Source organism: Petaurus breviceps, unplaced genomic scaffold (assembly GCF_028583685.1).
Source record: "Petaurus breviceps papuanus isolate PSGF00001 unplaced genomic scaffold, PetGlider_PUasm1.0 175, whole genome shotgun sequence".
Lineage (NCBI taxonomy): Eukaryota > Metazoa > Chordata > Mammalia > Diprotodontia > Petauridae > Petaurus > Petaurus breviceps.
In genome coordinates, this window is record NW_027185764.1 from 2,629,114 (window position 1) to 2,644,618 (window position 15,505).

General features: G+C 38.5%; 1 protein-coding gene across 1 annotated transcript in view; it reads right to left on the reverse strand.

Annotated features, from left to right (window-relative positions):
- The window catches only part of TRPM6 (transient receptor potential cation channel subfamily M member 6), a 209,344-nt gene that overhangs the window by 23,785 nt on the left and 170,054 nt on the right, over window positions 1–15,505 (reverse strand). Inside the window, exons 32-35 of the mRNA XM_069084606.1 lie at window positions 14,516–14,566; window positions 7,257–7,322; window positions 1,703–1,989; window positions 1,056–1,138 (exon numbers count right to left, since the gene is read on the reverse strand). Of these exons, the coding sequence (XP_068940707.1) occupies window positions 1,056–1,138; window positions 1,703–1,989; window positions 7,257–7,322; window positions 14,516–14,566 (487 nt within the window). The remainder of the gene's footprint in view (window positions 1–1,055; window positions 1,139–1,702; window positions 1,990–7,256; window positions 7,323–14,515; window positions 14,567–15,505) is intronic.

A 15,505-nucleotide genomic window follows, 5' to 3' on the forward strand; every position in this document is an offset into this window, starting at 1 on the left:
GAACATTGTTCTTAAAGCCAGATAACTTTTCTTTTTTTTTTTTGGTCTTTTTGGAGGAGGGAAGGCAGGGCAATTGGGGTTAAGTGACTTGCCCAAGATCACATAGCTAGTGTTAAGTGTCTGAGGTCATATGTGAACTTACGTCCTCCTGACTCCAGGGCTGATGCTCTATTCACTGTGCCACCTAGTTGCCCCCAGATAACTATTCTTTCATGGTTTTATCTGGATAATATTGCTACTCTTGAGCTAAATATCCAATACCAGCCAGGACCCCTTTCCTGCACAACCTCTCTTCTTCACCTATGTAAGATAAGCAACCTCTGTAAAAAGCATAATAATTAAGGCAAGTTACCACTACAACCTCCAGCTAAGAAACAGACCCACAATCCCCCACTTGTACAACATCAGTGCTGCTGGATTCTGGGGCAGCATCTGCACGGCAATACCAGATTACACTAACAAAATCTGCTTACTATTAGATATGATAAGGCTGGAGCTGAAAACGACCTCTGAGATCATCTACTACAATCTTCTAATTTTTTTGAATTTATTTATTTTTAGTTTTCAACATTCATTTCCATAAGATTGTGAGTTACAAATTTTCTCCCCTTCTCTACCACCCCAAGATGGCAAGCATACTGAATACCCCTTCCCCCAATTTGCTCTCTCTTACATTCCCCCATCCCTTTGTAGGGCAAGGTGTATTTCTAGACCCCATTGCCGGTATATCTAATCTCCTCATTTTTTTGGAAGAAGGAACTGAGGCCCAGAATAGTTGACCAACATCACAGAGGGAAAAAAATCAGAGTCAAGATGTGAACTGTGATTCTAGAAGGGGTCCTTTCCTTTATACTATGCCACATTATTTTGGAGAAAAACACATATTCTATCTAAACTAGGAACAAAATTCAAAACATGGACTGATAGGACATTTACTCAGAAACCTAAGTATTTCTGTTGAGAAAAACTGTTAGGTTATATAAAACGGGCACAAGACAGAGCAGATCCTGTTTGGTCTGACAGATTTAACTGCAGAGATAAAAAGGTTTTCTTACCTTGGCGTATAAGGAATAGTATTTGGTTTCATTTGGTTGAAGGTATATATCAGCTTTTGAGCAGCTCTTTGTTGTTGAATTTCCTAAAAAAAAAATAAACAGGATAAATTTATCAAGATTGGTTTGGTAGGAATGCTAATACATACATACATATACATATATATATATATATATATATACATCTTTCCACTAAACAAAATCAATCTTAAATATATTAATTAGAACATTAAGTTTATATTTGTCAAATATCAACTGTAACATATACTTCAGAGGGCTTCCCTTAAATGTTTACTTTAGACCAACCATGAGGTTTGGTTTGGTTTAAACTTCAAAACAAAGACATTCAAGCAGGCCACCTTTTAATTGGAAATCATAGCACTAGGGTGGGAAAGGTCCACCACTCTAGCCCCAACCTGTGCATATCCAATATAAGATCACAGATTTAGACTTGGAAAGGACCTTAGAGACCATCGAGTCCAAGTTTGTCATTTTATAGATGAGGAAACTGAGGAAGGGAGAGATTAAGTAATTTGTCCAAAATCACTCAGGTAGTAAGTGGAAGTGGCAGGGTTTGAACTCAAGTCAACAGATTCCAAAGTCAGGGCTCTTTCCACTATTTCATACCTCCTCTCAGAACCCAGACTTACCCTGAGGCAGAGATGCAGTACAGTGTTTTCCCCAAATATCTTGTGCCAAGTTTGCACCACTTCAGGAAGAAAGGACTTGACAATGAAGACCTGCCCTGGCTTGATCACATCATCTTCAGACCATGTACTGACTACTTTCATGGCTTTCCGGAGCCCTCCATCCATCTCCTCCCGGGATAAGACCTGGATCATTGCAGTTCTTCCATGCTGGGACCAGGAGGACATGCTTTTATCAAGGTTCAGAGGAGAACTCTCCTCTAGCTTGTAGATGGTCACTTCTTCTCCAGCTAGAGAGAGGGGTCGCAGGAAAGGGGGAGGGGGTGAATGTAGAGGGAGACATCAAGGAATTTGTCCATCATTACTAGATTTTTATAAGGACACTTACTCAACACAATGGTAGTAAAAGATTACTGAATATCAAATCTATCCCAAAATAATTCTAATTTAACAGATTAACTTAACTAACAACACAATCCTTAGAAAAGGTCCTAGGTCATGCCATTTCTCATTCAAAAGAGTCCTCAGTAAAAACAAAGAAAACAACAAAAATGGACAAGGGCACCAGGGGATAAAGGATAGAACTGTATTCCAAAGTCAAATATCTTATCTATAGCATAACAAAGCAAAAAATAAAAAAATTAAAGTAGCTAAAATACATTCATCTCTTTCAAAATTAAAAAAAAAGGAAACCCTTGTAAGATAACCTATGATCATTTGGTTAGAATAAAATACTTATAAGGCCAAAGTTAAGGGTTCAGGACTTTACAGAAATCAAACATGATTCCCGAGGGCTAACGATCAAGTATATTGCCCATCTCGTGCCAGAGAGGGATGTGCTCAATACATAAAATTTTTGGATAGGACCAATATGGGAATTAGCTTTACTTGACTGTACCTATTTGTTACAAAGGTTTTGTTTCTTTTTTTCTTTCTTAAGAGGGTGAGAGGAGATGAGAGGGAGAGAAAATGAATGCTTGTTCATTGAAATAAGAATTAAAAAAATTTTTTTACAGAAAATAACCTCCAGAGGTGACAACCACAATCTTAATTGCAGCCAGCCAGTTATCTCTACAGAAGACACAAAGATCATTAGGGACATGGGCTCAGAATAACGTATCATTCCAACTAGAGAAACAATTAAAGTGCTTGTCCTATTGACACTGATCTGGCAGTGTGGTACAATTGACATATTCATATTACACACTTAGAAAGAATCAAAACATCAAGAAACAGTGTACTTGACACCATTTCATCAAGAAACTGCATGTGACAATGGGACACGGTAATATTTCCACACAAAAATGAGTCAGAAGTAAAGTCTAATAAGACAAAAAAAAAAGTCAAAAAAAGAAAGAAAACACCGTTGGAAGCTCAACGTTCCTGAATGATTTATAATGAGAGTGAGGCTTTAGAATATGTTGCTAAAGGTGCTGAAAACATTTTTATTCTTGTTTTTAGCTGTGAAATCAGAATCTCAAACTTCTGCTTAACTAGCAAAAGAGTTTCAATTATTCTAATCCCAGATTACAATGCAAATTGAGTTATTTAACTGAATATGGAGAAAATCTAATGGTTTGGGATAACCCATGGTTAGAAATGAGTGTCTCCAAAAAGAAATAATAAATGCTACAAGATTCTATATAAACTAAAGTTTACAACACTTTAGGGTTTTCAAAGTGCTTCACCAATATTATCTCATTGTATCCTCATAGAGCCTTGGGAGGAAGGTGTCATTATTATCCCCATTTAACATGTGAGAAAAGTAAAGCAAACAGAGTTTGAGTGAGTTGCCGAGGGACACACAGCTAGAGCCTGAGGCAGAAACAACTCAGGTCCCTCTGACTCAAAGCACAGAGTTCTGTACACTGTGCCACCTAGCCATTTCCTAACATGTGAGCAGTCCATCTTTCTTTCTAATCATACTGGAAAATCTTCTATCTCTTCATCATGAGCCAGTAAGGCATTTCATATTGGCCTTACGTGGTGCTGGGGTTTAAATAAAAATGTGAAGCAGGGGTGGGAAACCTGCTGCCTTGAGGCCACATGCAGGCCTACTAGGTCCTCAAGTGGGGCCCTTTGACCCAATCCAAACTCCACAGAACAAATCCCTTAATAAAAGAATTTGTTCTGTAAAACTTGGACTCAGTAAAAAGGCCACACTCGAGGACCTAAAAGGCCACATGTAGCCTCGAGGCCATAGGTGCCCTAACCCTGGTTAAAACTCTTTTGGTGTGTGCTTGTTTTTCTCTTAAAGCAGTAGAGAAGAGGAACTGCATCTGTGATTTCACTGGTATAGGGAGCTCCCAGATGAGAAGAAGCCAACACATGTCATCACCTTCTCTGAAACTTACGGTCTCCGAGAGTTACCTAAGAACGTTTAAAGGTTAAATGGCTTGCCCATGGTAACATAATATGTATCAGAGAAAGAAATTATTCTAATCCAGTCTTCCTGGCTCTAAGGTTAGCTCTTATCCACTATACTTTTTTACTCTTAATAGATTTTTAAAAATCCACTGAAAAAAGAACCTGATATGAATACTATGCTGTAAAAAAATTATGAAAGAGACAATTTCAGAGAAACCTAGGAAGACTTCTTTGGACTGATAAAGAGTGAAGTAAGAAGAACCAGGACAATAATTTCCATAATAACAATATCATAAAGACAAGCATCTCTGAAAGACCTAAGAATTCTGTCTGATCAGTGTAATGACTGACTATAATTTCAGAGGACCAAGGATGATGCCTATTCCCCCACACCACCACCCCCAACAGAAGGCGATAAGACTCAGAGTACAGATTGAGACATAGTTTTTGGACATGGCCAAAATGCAAGAATAGGTTTTGTTTGATCATGCATAATTGTTATTAACATTTTGGCTTTTCATTCTTTTCAATGGCAAGGGTAGGAGGTATCAAAGAGGTTTCTATGAATTGAAGAAATTAAATTAAATTTAAAAAGAAAAAAAAGCACCTGAGAGATACAGTATACATACTCAGAACCCAAGTGTAACACTTTCCATCTAGAAAACTCTTCCTTAAAAATATCAGCACTTCTGGGGCAGCTAGGTGGTACAGTGAATACAGCACTGGCCCTGGAGTCAGGAGGACTGGAATTCAAATCTGGCTTCAGACACTTGACACTTACTAGTTGTGTGACCTTGGGCAAGTCACTTAACCCCAAATGCCCAGCCTTCCCCCTCCAAAAAAAAAAAGAAAGAAAAAGAAAAATATCAGTACTTCTTTAAATTTTTAGTCTTGATTGTTAGAGGCCCATCAACTGGGGAATGGCTAATTAAATGGAAGCATATTAATGTAATGAAATATTATGATATATATATTATATCAAACATATAGCCCACAGACCACAACACTACCAAGCACAATCCCCAACTAGATTAAAATACAACTGGGAAATATTTCATTAAATAAATCAAGCTAAAATAAAACACAGATAATGCTAATGTGTGGTTTTCTAAGTCAATATGCAGCTCTTAGGAATCCTTATATATGATCCCATTTCTATTTGAATTTGACACCATTGCTATAAGAAATGATAAAGAATATAAAGGAAAATATGGAAAGACTTACTGATGTGAATTGACGCAAGAAAACCCCCAAAACCAATAAATGTAATGACTATAACAATGTACATAGAAAGAATAACAACAAAAGTCAGTACTGAATATTGAGAAATTATAATGACCAAACTTTGCCCCCAAAAGAGACAAGAAAAGACACGTCCACTTGCTCCTTTGCAAAACTGGATCCACAAGTGTAAAACACAATATTATAACATCTCTTTTTTTTTTTGATGTGTTCATTAGTTTTGCTGAACTTTTTTCTTTTTTGTTACAAGGAATGGCTCTCTGGGAGGCAAGGAGGAGAAGGAAGGATAAAGGAGGAAATGAAAATAATTTATTTTAAAATAATTTTTAAATGACCAATTAAAACCTATTTTTAAATAAAATAAGTAAGCAGAAAAAAATGTTAGAGGATTGAATGAAGGCCAGCCCAAACAAATTCTATAAAAGATCTCTTAATGGGAGCTGACACTCAAACCATATTCAGCCCTGGGTTAGAAGCACAGGAAAGAGAAGAGAAGAAATTGAAAAAGGGGGCAGGGTAAATGTATAATGGGTATGAGTGTTTATACAGATTCAGTCTCTACTGTTTAAAATGCTGGTATTAATTCACACTGCTAGTATGAACTGGAACACGTCTCCATGTTTTATGCCTTGGTTGATGCTATTAAGAAGACCATTTAACAAAGTTATACTGGGTCATAAGCAAAAAGCTGGCTACCAGGTGCTGAATATTCTCAACCACAGCATTTCAGAAAGCCTGTTTCCTTAAGGTTGAAATGGGTTGAGATTTTCATCAACTAGGAAATAAACATACTGAAAAATGTAAGGTCTGTTAAAGTATTCAAACATAAATATACTGTGTTCAATCAGTGTTTAATGATAAATAATCAAAGTACTTAGAAGGATACGTCCACAGGTCTCTGAAGATCAAACGCCTAGAGAAGTTAAGGCAATATCACTTTTTAGCAAACACCATTTTAGGACCGAAAGGGGAGCAAGTGTATGCTGATTATTTAAGGATAACAGTGAGAGCTTAGCTCCATGCAAACAGTGTCGATCTTATTGACAGGACTAATGAAATCTGAGGACAGTGAGTACAAACAGTCTGCAGCATATTCCTGACGGTGTCTGATGCAAAATCAGTGGAGTAAAAGATATCTTCAAGGATATGCGTGGCAATAAAAAGAAGAGGGCAGCTTGTGTGAGGCATAATGGAGAGCCTTGGAATATTCAAAGAGCCAGATGAAGGCCTCCCATTAGTGCGGTTGGCCCTTAATGGAGGATACAGACAAAAATCACACAAAAGGATAAGGGATGGGTGAGTTGACCTACATGATTGAAGGGAGTGCCCAAATGTAGAACATCTTGAATCCAGAGGATATCCAAGTAGCGACCCTTCCCACCTAGTTAATCTCTTCATGTTTTCTGCTAGCAAAGCCTCAGTAGCCTTGGCTAATGAGGGTTTGTTTTCGTCTTGTATACCAGCCTTTAAAACCAACATTTCCTTTCTGAGCTAAGAGCAATTAGTGGGCATGAAAGAAAACAAACAAATAAAAAAACAATACACCCAGCATTTCTCTCACAGCTCTGATGGCTTTCACCATGTTGACATTGATCGCTTTTCTCTGTGTTTATTAAGCATGGTTGGTTTGTTCTTTTCTTTCCAACTTACTTCCAGCCTTGAATCAAGGAGTGCCAGGTGCAGAATTGCTGCATCCCGTCCCAACTGCTGCTTACTCACAAGCCCAAGCCACAGGCTCTTAGAGCGAGACCAGAGATGCCTAGCCTGACATGTTAACAAGAGTTCTTGTTTATTTGTTTGGTTTTTGGTTTTTGCTGTTGAGTTACTCATCTGATTAAGCGGCAACCCAATACACAATGAAATGAGTCCAAAATGGCTTCTTGCTAGGTTTGGTCCATTACTGCATTGACTTCACACATCACAAAATAATGCTAGATTTGCAACTTACCAAAGAGTTGTATCGGGGTAAATGGTATGGTTTGAGAAAGTCTCATTAAATTGTTCCTTTCAACAGCTGCCAAAAAAAGAAAAGAAAGAAAATTTTACTCTATTTAATATGCATCATCAGGTCAGTTTAATAGAAAGCTTTCTCCAGACCAATATTTATTGAAACAATGCTAATGCTATATTTTATCTCTATCTAAAATCAGTACAATTATTATGAGAACAGATTTCTTCATTCAAAAGGATACCACAGAATTAATAACAGATTGTAAGAAAGTATATAACAAGATCTAAAGCAGGTATGATATTTCTACTCTATACAAACAGTAAATTCAACGCATAAATGGCATATTGTTAGCACCTATTTCAATCAATGGTGTTATTACTCTGGCTTCCCTGTAGCCTTTTTTTTCCCTTAAAGCAAAGCTGGTGTACTACCTAGACTCTGAGGACATCTGCTGTTAGAGCCTGCACACTTCGCCGTCTTTTCCAGAGGGAACTAAACACAGCAGTTTTAATTACAGACAGGCTATCTGCATTTTCATGTCACATTCAGAAGACTATTATAGTCTCTCAATGTCAAAATGAGCTAGTATTCCTCTGCAAAGGTTTTCTATTTTTATAGCCACAGACCAAGTGCTAGATTATTACTGGACTTAAGGAAATATTCTAAACTAAGAATCCAATAAATAAACAGACGGTGCCCAAAGAACCACCAAAACACTGTCAAATGGAATTGGCCGCACCACGATTCACTAAAAGTAGGAGTCAGTCCACCTCTTAGTCTTATGCCATCCCACTGGATTTAGTGAATAAAGATCCAAAAGGGCCTCATTCTATGGCAATGAGCCCCTGAAGACAGTATCATACCAAAGTTCAAATGCAATTATAGTTTATCACTCTGCTTTGACAAGCTGCTTTCCTAGAACGACAAAATCCAAACTAAACTGTGTTAATTCTAATGACCAAGCTTGGCCCCAAAGAAAACATATGCAGGTGCACCTCTGTCCTTTCTTTGCACAAGTCAGGGACTTTGTATAGATGACACTGTGTGTGGTGTCACATTGGGCTAGTAGTGTATTGGTTAGTTTTCCTGAACTGCTTTTTTCCTTTTTCTATTACATTCTTTTATTATTTATCCATAAGATAAGGGTCTCTAGATGGGAAAGAAGTAAATGTATGGGAATGAAGGTGATGCCAAACAAAAGATCACTAAGGGTAAATTTTTTTTTAAATTGACTTCTTTGTCTCTTGTTCCCTAAGGAGACTATCACTTAGGAAAGTGAAGTACAGCTATGTGCCCTCTGAACTTGAAACAACTGAGGCTGTTAGAATCATTATCTAACTAATGAGTTACAGGACCCATCTGGGTTGACCCAGAAGAAGATCTTGAATGATTAGGGATATGTTTGACTAGGGGTAGTGCCTTGGCAATGGCATCAACAGAGTAGAAATGCAAGATTAACCAATAAGGATCCAGATGTCAAAATTCCTGGTATCCCTAGGACCATAATTAACAGAGACACTATTTAAAGGAGTCAGAGAAAAACTTAAGTTAAAGCATTTAGGCTCAATCCAAGCCTAAGAGTGAAGTCACAGGTCACCCAAGGAAGATAAACAGATTAAGATCCAATGGATAAAATGACACCAAATTTTCAATGAGCTGCAGAGCTGCCCTTTCCCCCTGTCAGTCACCATCATAGCCAAATCTCCCTGCTGTTCTTGGCTCCAAGGTCAGCCCTCCATCCACTATGCCATGCTTTCTATTCACCTTGCACATATGTAGTAGGTGATTTAAAATGCTTATTAAATTCATTTGAATTGAACTTCAGGTCTGGTCAGTCAATTTCGCAAGCTGGTTGAGATAAGAACCAGGTTTAGCACAATCGTCTGGTTTTGATTGAGTTTGAAGGATTGGGGGCAAGGGGGGAGTTGAATGCCTCCACAACTCTTCCATCTTTGTCCAGTATAAAAGATCTTACGAAATTGTTGGTACTGAGCAGAAGATGCCCCTCAGTCTCCAAAGGGCATGGGCAACTGGTGGTAATCTCCTTGCAACAGAGAGAGAAATGTCTCCCTTCTACATGGATAGTAGTGTCCGAATTGTGTCCAGTTAATAAATACACTACTCCCCAAAACTATTGGAAATAGTAGAAAGAGATGTTATAAGAAGTAAGGAGCTCATAGTGCTTTCTTAGCCAAAACTGCAGGTGTCAGATCTCACTAGTCACTTAGTGAACAGATATCTACACCACCTACTACTAATACTACCGCTGCCTAGGTGGTACTTGTTTTCACTAGGCAAGGTTCTAGCCAGGGATGGGGAACCTGCAGCCTTGAGGTCACATGTGGCCTTCTAGGTCCTTGGGTGAAGCCTTTTGACTGAGTCCAAGATTTACCAAACAAATGCTTTTATTAAGGGAATTTGCTCTGTGAAGCTGGGATTCAATCAAAGGGCTTCTCTTGAGGACCTAGAGAGTCATATGTGGCCTTGAGGCAACAGCTTTTCCACCCATGTATCCAGCCTAAGAATTTCCCATAATTATATAATTAATACCTAGGTAGAGTATTAAATGGTTTCAGAACTTCAGCATCACAGATGGAAAACAGTGGCTTAGAGACCACACTGTGGCCTCATAGAAACTTTAGATGCAAGGATGGATTTTTTTAGTTGGTGTAGGTTTTATGGTAGCCCAGCGATTGAGGCTGTTGGCTAGGAGATTATTGCAATAGTCTCTTCACTGGCCTCCCTGTTTCAAGTTATTCCCCCAACACCTCCTTTTCTTGAGCTGTGTTTTCTGACACTTCACAGATATTGTATTTTTTAAAAATCCAATGTTTGTGGCAATCCTGCATCAAGCAAGTCTATCCATGTTATTTCCCAGCAACATGTGCTCCCATCATGTCTCTGTGTCTCATTGTGGCAATTCTCACAATATTTCAGACTTTTTCATTATTATTATATCTGTTATGGTGACCTGTGATCAGTGATCTTTGGTGTTACCACTGTCATTGTTTTGGGGAGTCACTAACCGCACCCATATAAGACAGTGAACTCAGTCAATAAATATTTTGTGTGTTGTGTCTATTCCACTGACTAGCAGTTCCCCATCTCTCTCCCTCTCAGGAAAACAACAATATTGAAATTAGGCCAATTAATAACCCTACAATGATATCTAAGTGTTCAAGCAAAAGAAAGAGTCAATCAATGAGGCAAATTTCACTGTTGTCTTATTTTAAGGAATTACCACAGCCACTCCAACCTTCAGCAACCACCACCCTGATTGATCAACATTGAGGCAAGACCCTCTGCTGGCAAAAAGATAACAAACCACTGAAGGCTCAGATTGTAGTTAGCATTTTTTTAGCAATATTTTTTTTTTGCCTTTTGGAGGGCAAATGGGGTTAAGTAACTTGCCCAAGGTTACATGGTAGTTTGTGTGTGTGTGTGTGTGTGTGTGTGTGTGCAATATTTTTTAATTAAGGCATGTACGTTGTTTTTTAGATATACTACTGTTGCAAACTTAATAGATGACAGTATAGTATAAACATAACTTTTATATGCACTGGGAAACAAAAAAAAATTGATGTCCCTCATTTTACTGTGATAGAATATTCACCTAATTGCAGTGGTCTAGAACAGAACCTGCGATATCTCCAAAGTATGTATATCCTAGGCAATGCTCCCAAAGTGATTTTCCTTAAATGCATATCTGCCAATGTCACTTCCTTACTCAATCAACTACCGTGGCTCCCTAGTGCCTCTAAGATAAGACATAAACTCTTCTGCTTAGCTTTTAAAGCCTTTCACAACCTAACTCCAATCTAGTTTTCCAATAGGAGACATGACTTCCTTTCCCACATTGTTTGATCTAAATGAACTGGTCTTCTCACTCTTCCTCCGGTATAACATTCCATCTCCTTGTGACTCTGTATTGGTAGTCCCTGGATTATACTCCTTCTTCACCTCTACTTCACAGAATCCCCTCCTCCTTCAAGATAGAACTTCTAAATGAGACCTTTCCTTATCTCCTCAACTCCTAGTGCCCCCCCTTTTCAAACTACCTTGGAGTTAACCCCTTTGTATTTATTCTCTTTGCATTTATTCTGTTTCCTCCATTAGTATAGTTTCATTCACTGTATTTGTATCCCCATTGACTAGGAGAGTGCCTGACACATAGTAAACACTTAAATACTTGTTGATTCAGTCAAATGAAGGAGGAAGAGAGTCAAGGCAATGCAAGAGAATATTAAGCATCAATATGTGAGAAGCATAGCAGAACCTAGATATTCTAGATACACTGTTGGTTGAGAGTAGAGCAAGGTCTGAGTCATTTCTATTCAAGCCAATGCATTCCTAGAAGGATCAAATAAGTCTTCTACATGCTAAGCTATGCATGGAAGCAGATTCCTGAATAAGTCTAAACAGTGGATTTGTGGACTCACAACATTAGAATTGAAAAGGCCTGTTAACAGTCGTCTATTCCAACCCATATTTCCCCACCCCCAAAAAAATATCCCTGCTGCAATATAGCCCACTTTTGTTCATCTAGCTTCTTCTTGAAGAAGGAAAACCTATCACCCCTATTCCACTCCACGATAGTTTTGATTATTAGGAAACATTTCCCTTCATTGAACCTAAATTTGCTTCTTTTCAACTTCACCCAAAGTTCAGAAGATTTATAGTCCAATAGAGTTCCTTACTTATTCTAGATACGGTAAGTCTGGTGGGTTTGTATTAAATAAATATAAATATGCATATAAATATATGTGTATATATAATAAATATATATGTATATAAATAAATAAATATAAATATGACTAAGAACACCTGCAGGAATGCCTTGAATTGGTCAAACATTGGGTGAAATCTTCATGCTTTTAGAGGTCAGCCAACAGTTAACCCACAAGACCAAAAAAGCCACTATGGTCCATTTGCCAGCTCTTCTATGGGTGGGTCTCTGGAAACCATTCCACTTGAGCCAGGAGGTTGAATAAGTCCAGTGAATTTCTTCAGAGTCCACCATTAACATATAGAGTGGGTGTTCACAGCTGTTTCTGGGGCCAGTCAATTCCCTTCTACAGAATGGAGTATTGCCTCTCGAGGAAGACAGTGTTCCCTGAGGTCCATCCCAGCTGTTGCTGCAGCCCACTGTTCTGGGGCTGTAATCCTGACAGCTGCTGCTATATTCCTTGCTAAATATTTCCACTTCAGTATTCCACCAGTTCCTCAAATTGATCTTGTTTAAAACTGAAATCATCATCAAATCTCTAAATCCTTTTATCTCCCCTAAATTTTCACTGTCCTTGCAGCTAAACTGACCTAGTCTTCATCTTCTCTTCTCAAACATCCCTCTCCCATCTTCACTCTTTTCTCCATCTCTACAATAAATTCCCCCAACAAATATCCTCCTATTGAAATACCTTCCTTCTTTCAAGGCTGGTTTAGGTGCCACTTCCTCCATGAAGCCTTCTCTGAGTGACCCTCCAGGAGAAAATGACCTTTCTCTCTCTGAAGTATTTCACTTAGTTTCTTAGGGAGTGACTGTTATGCACCCAGGAGGTACTTCACAATGCATGGAGTAACAGCTTGGAGAATGGGTTAAACAAGGACTCTGCTATTGTCAGCAAAAGGAGCTGACTTTCCTGGAGCTGAGTGAGGCTCCTGGAAAAGGACGGTCACCCTGCCATGTGTTATTGGGAGCTCCTAAAGACAACAGGAGTCAGTGGTATAGTGCCAGAGAGAGACTCAGAAAGCATGGGTTTGAATCTCAGCCCTGACACTTACTAACTGCTCAATTATTGGCAAATCTCTTACAGCCTCTGATCCTTGCCTTCTTCCAACTACAAAATGGGGTAATAATATTTTACTACCTATCTTGTGGAGAGACTATGGTCTCAGAGAGAGAAGATCTGGATTCAAGTCCCACTTCTGATACATACTATGTATGTATCAGGGCAACTAAACCTCTCACTTAACTTTACATTTAATTTCTCAGTGTTCCAGGCAAATTTCCAAAACCTGGAAGTTCCCAATATCAGTGAAATCATGGATCCAGTCCAAGGCCTTATGCCACTGTCTACCTAACCAGGATTCTTGTGAGGAAGGTGCTTTGCACCATATTTACTTAGAACAAGATCTATGTCATAGCTACCTTGATATGTCCAGCATTCAGCACAGGACTTTGTATTTAGTAGGTCCTTTTAAAGTTTTTGTTGAACAGATATTAAGGGAATTAAAAGGGAATTGATGTTCATTGAACGGATCTTACTGCCTGATCCTCCATGATTTAGTGACAAGGAGTGGGAAGAAGGCACTATGAAAGGTCAGGATTGGGTACAGGCCCTGCCTGGAAGTGAATCCATTGGTCTCTATGATGAGTCCAGCAAGTTCCTTGGTGAGAGGAAGAAGTTACCAATACAAATACAGAGGCATGGATCAAAGCCACCAGAGATAACAATAGAAAGATATAAAGAACAGAATCATTGGGCAAGAGTTACCAAATTTGGCAGTGCTGGGCAGTATTCTTCACTGATCTCTTGGTTGTCAGGACTACCCTTTTTCAGGAGCCTCACTCAGCTCGAGGAACTCAGCTCCTTTTACTGACAGTAGCAGACATCCTTGTTTAACCCATTCTCCAAGCTGTTACTCCATGCATCATGAAGTACCTTCTGGGTGCATGACAGTCGCTTCCTAAGAAACTAACTAATGGCCTTCTGAATACCGTCAATGATGATGACATCATACACTTAGGTCTTAGGGTAGCTGTCTTTGGTTATGCAACAGATTAAATTTCAAAATCATCCTTTTCATCATTTGGAGAAATATATTTGTAGAAGTAGCCAAAGTCTAAAGAAAACTGGATAAAAATATCTTTTTCTGTACCAAAGAAAAAGCCCTTTTCATTCGAATAAATATAACTAGAAACTGGGAACTATACTAGTCAAATGGGTAAGTTTCAGCTGCAAAACCACCAAGTTTTAGCTCAAATGATATATGCAACTAGGCCTCACAGTGGATGCAAAGCTTGACTCAAGAGTCAGGAAGACAAGCTCAAATCCTACCTCAAGCTACCTGTGTGACCCTGGCAAGTCACCCGACCTCTCTCAATCTTTGTTTTGTCATCTATAAGATAGGGATAATATAGTTATACTTACCTTATAAAGTTGCTGTAAGGATCCAGTGAGATAACATATATAAAGTACATTGCAAACCTTAGAGGACTTTAATAAATTTAGCTCTTTTACAAAGACTCTTCTTACCTGAATAATGATGGTGCAGATCTTGAGTAGTTTTTAAAGAGGTTGAGATTTCTGAAATTAGGCAAGATTGACATTTTAATTACTTGACTAATGATAAATAAATACATGCTTGGTAATATGTTGTTTTCAAAGTTATTATTGAACAGGTTCATCAGAATGGCATCTCAGTATTTGGAAAAGATTGCTAATATCCTTTAAACACATTATTGTGCATGCTACCCTGACAGCTTCCAATCATCAATGTAATATTTCCAAACATATTTATATAGGGAATTGAAGAAAGACAAGTAATATTAGCCTCAGAGATGTATTTTCTCTGAGCCAATTACAGCCCTGGGTTGTAAAAGGCACTCAGCTGCCCATCACACTTCACAACACTCCCCAAGCCCAATTCTCCCAGCTCCCAACAAAGGAATGATACTCTTATAACTACATTATTACCAGCAAGTTATAGGCAGACAATTTCACTGACCTAGAATACCAAAATAAAATGCACACCTAAAGGGGTGAACATAAACATGGGGACAGAGAGTGGGGCAAAAGAACACAAGGACATTTGTTTGGTTACCTTAAGCACAAGAAACAGGACTATCAGAGCACCTGCTAGTCTAACTGGCCACTTCTAATTGCTCAAGCCCAAAGGTAGAAAGCTATTGAGGCATTATATAGAGTAAGGAAAAATGCATGCCAAAGTCCTGATAACCTACTAGCTGTGTGACCATAGGCAAGGTTATTTAACTTTCTGTACCTCGGGTTTTCTCATCTTCAAAATGATGACAGGGTACTGGGGTATAGAAACCCATCTTGCCCTACTAGAAAGTTAGGTGTTTGAAGGGGGAGGATATAAGAGGGAACAGTTTGGGGGAAAGGGTATTCAGTAGGCTTGCTATTTTGGCATAGAGGGTAAGGGAAAGACGGGGAGAGGAAAAAATTGTAACTCATAATCTTGTGGAAATGAATATTGAAAACTAAAAATAATTAAAAATTTGA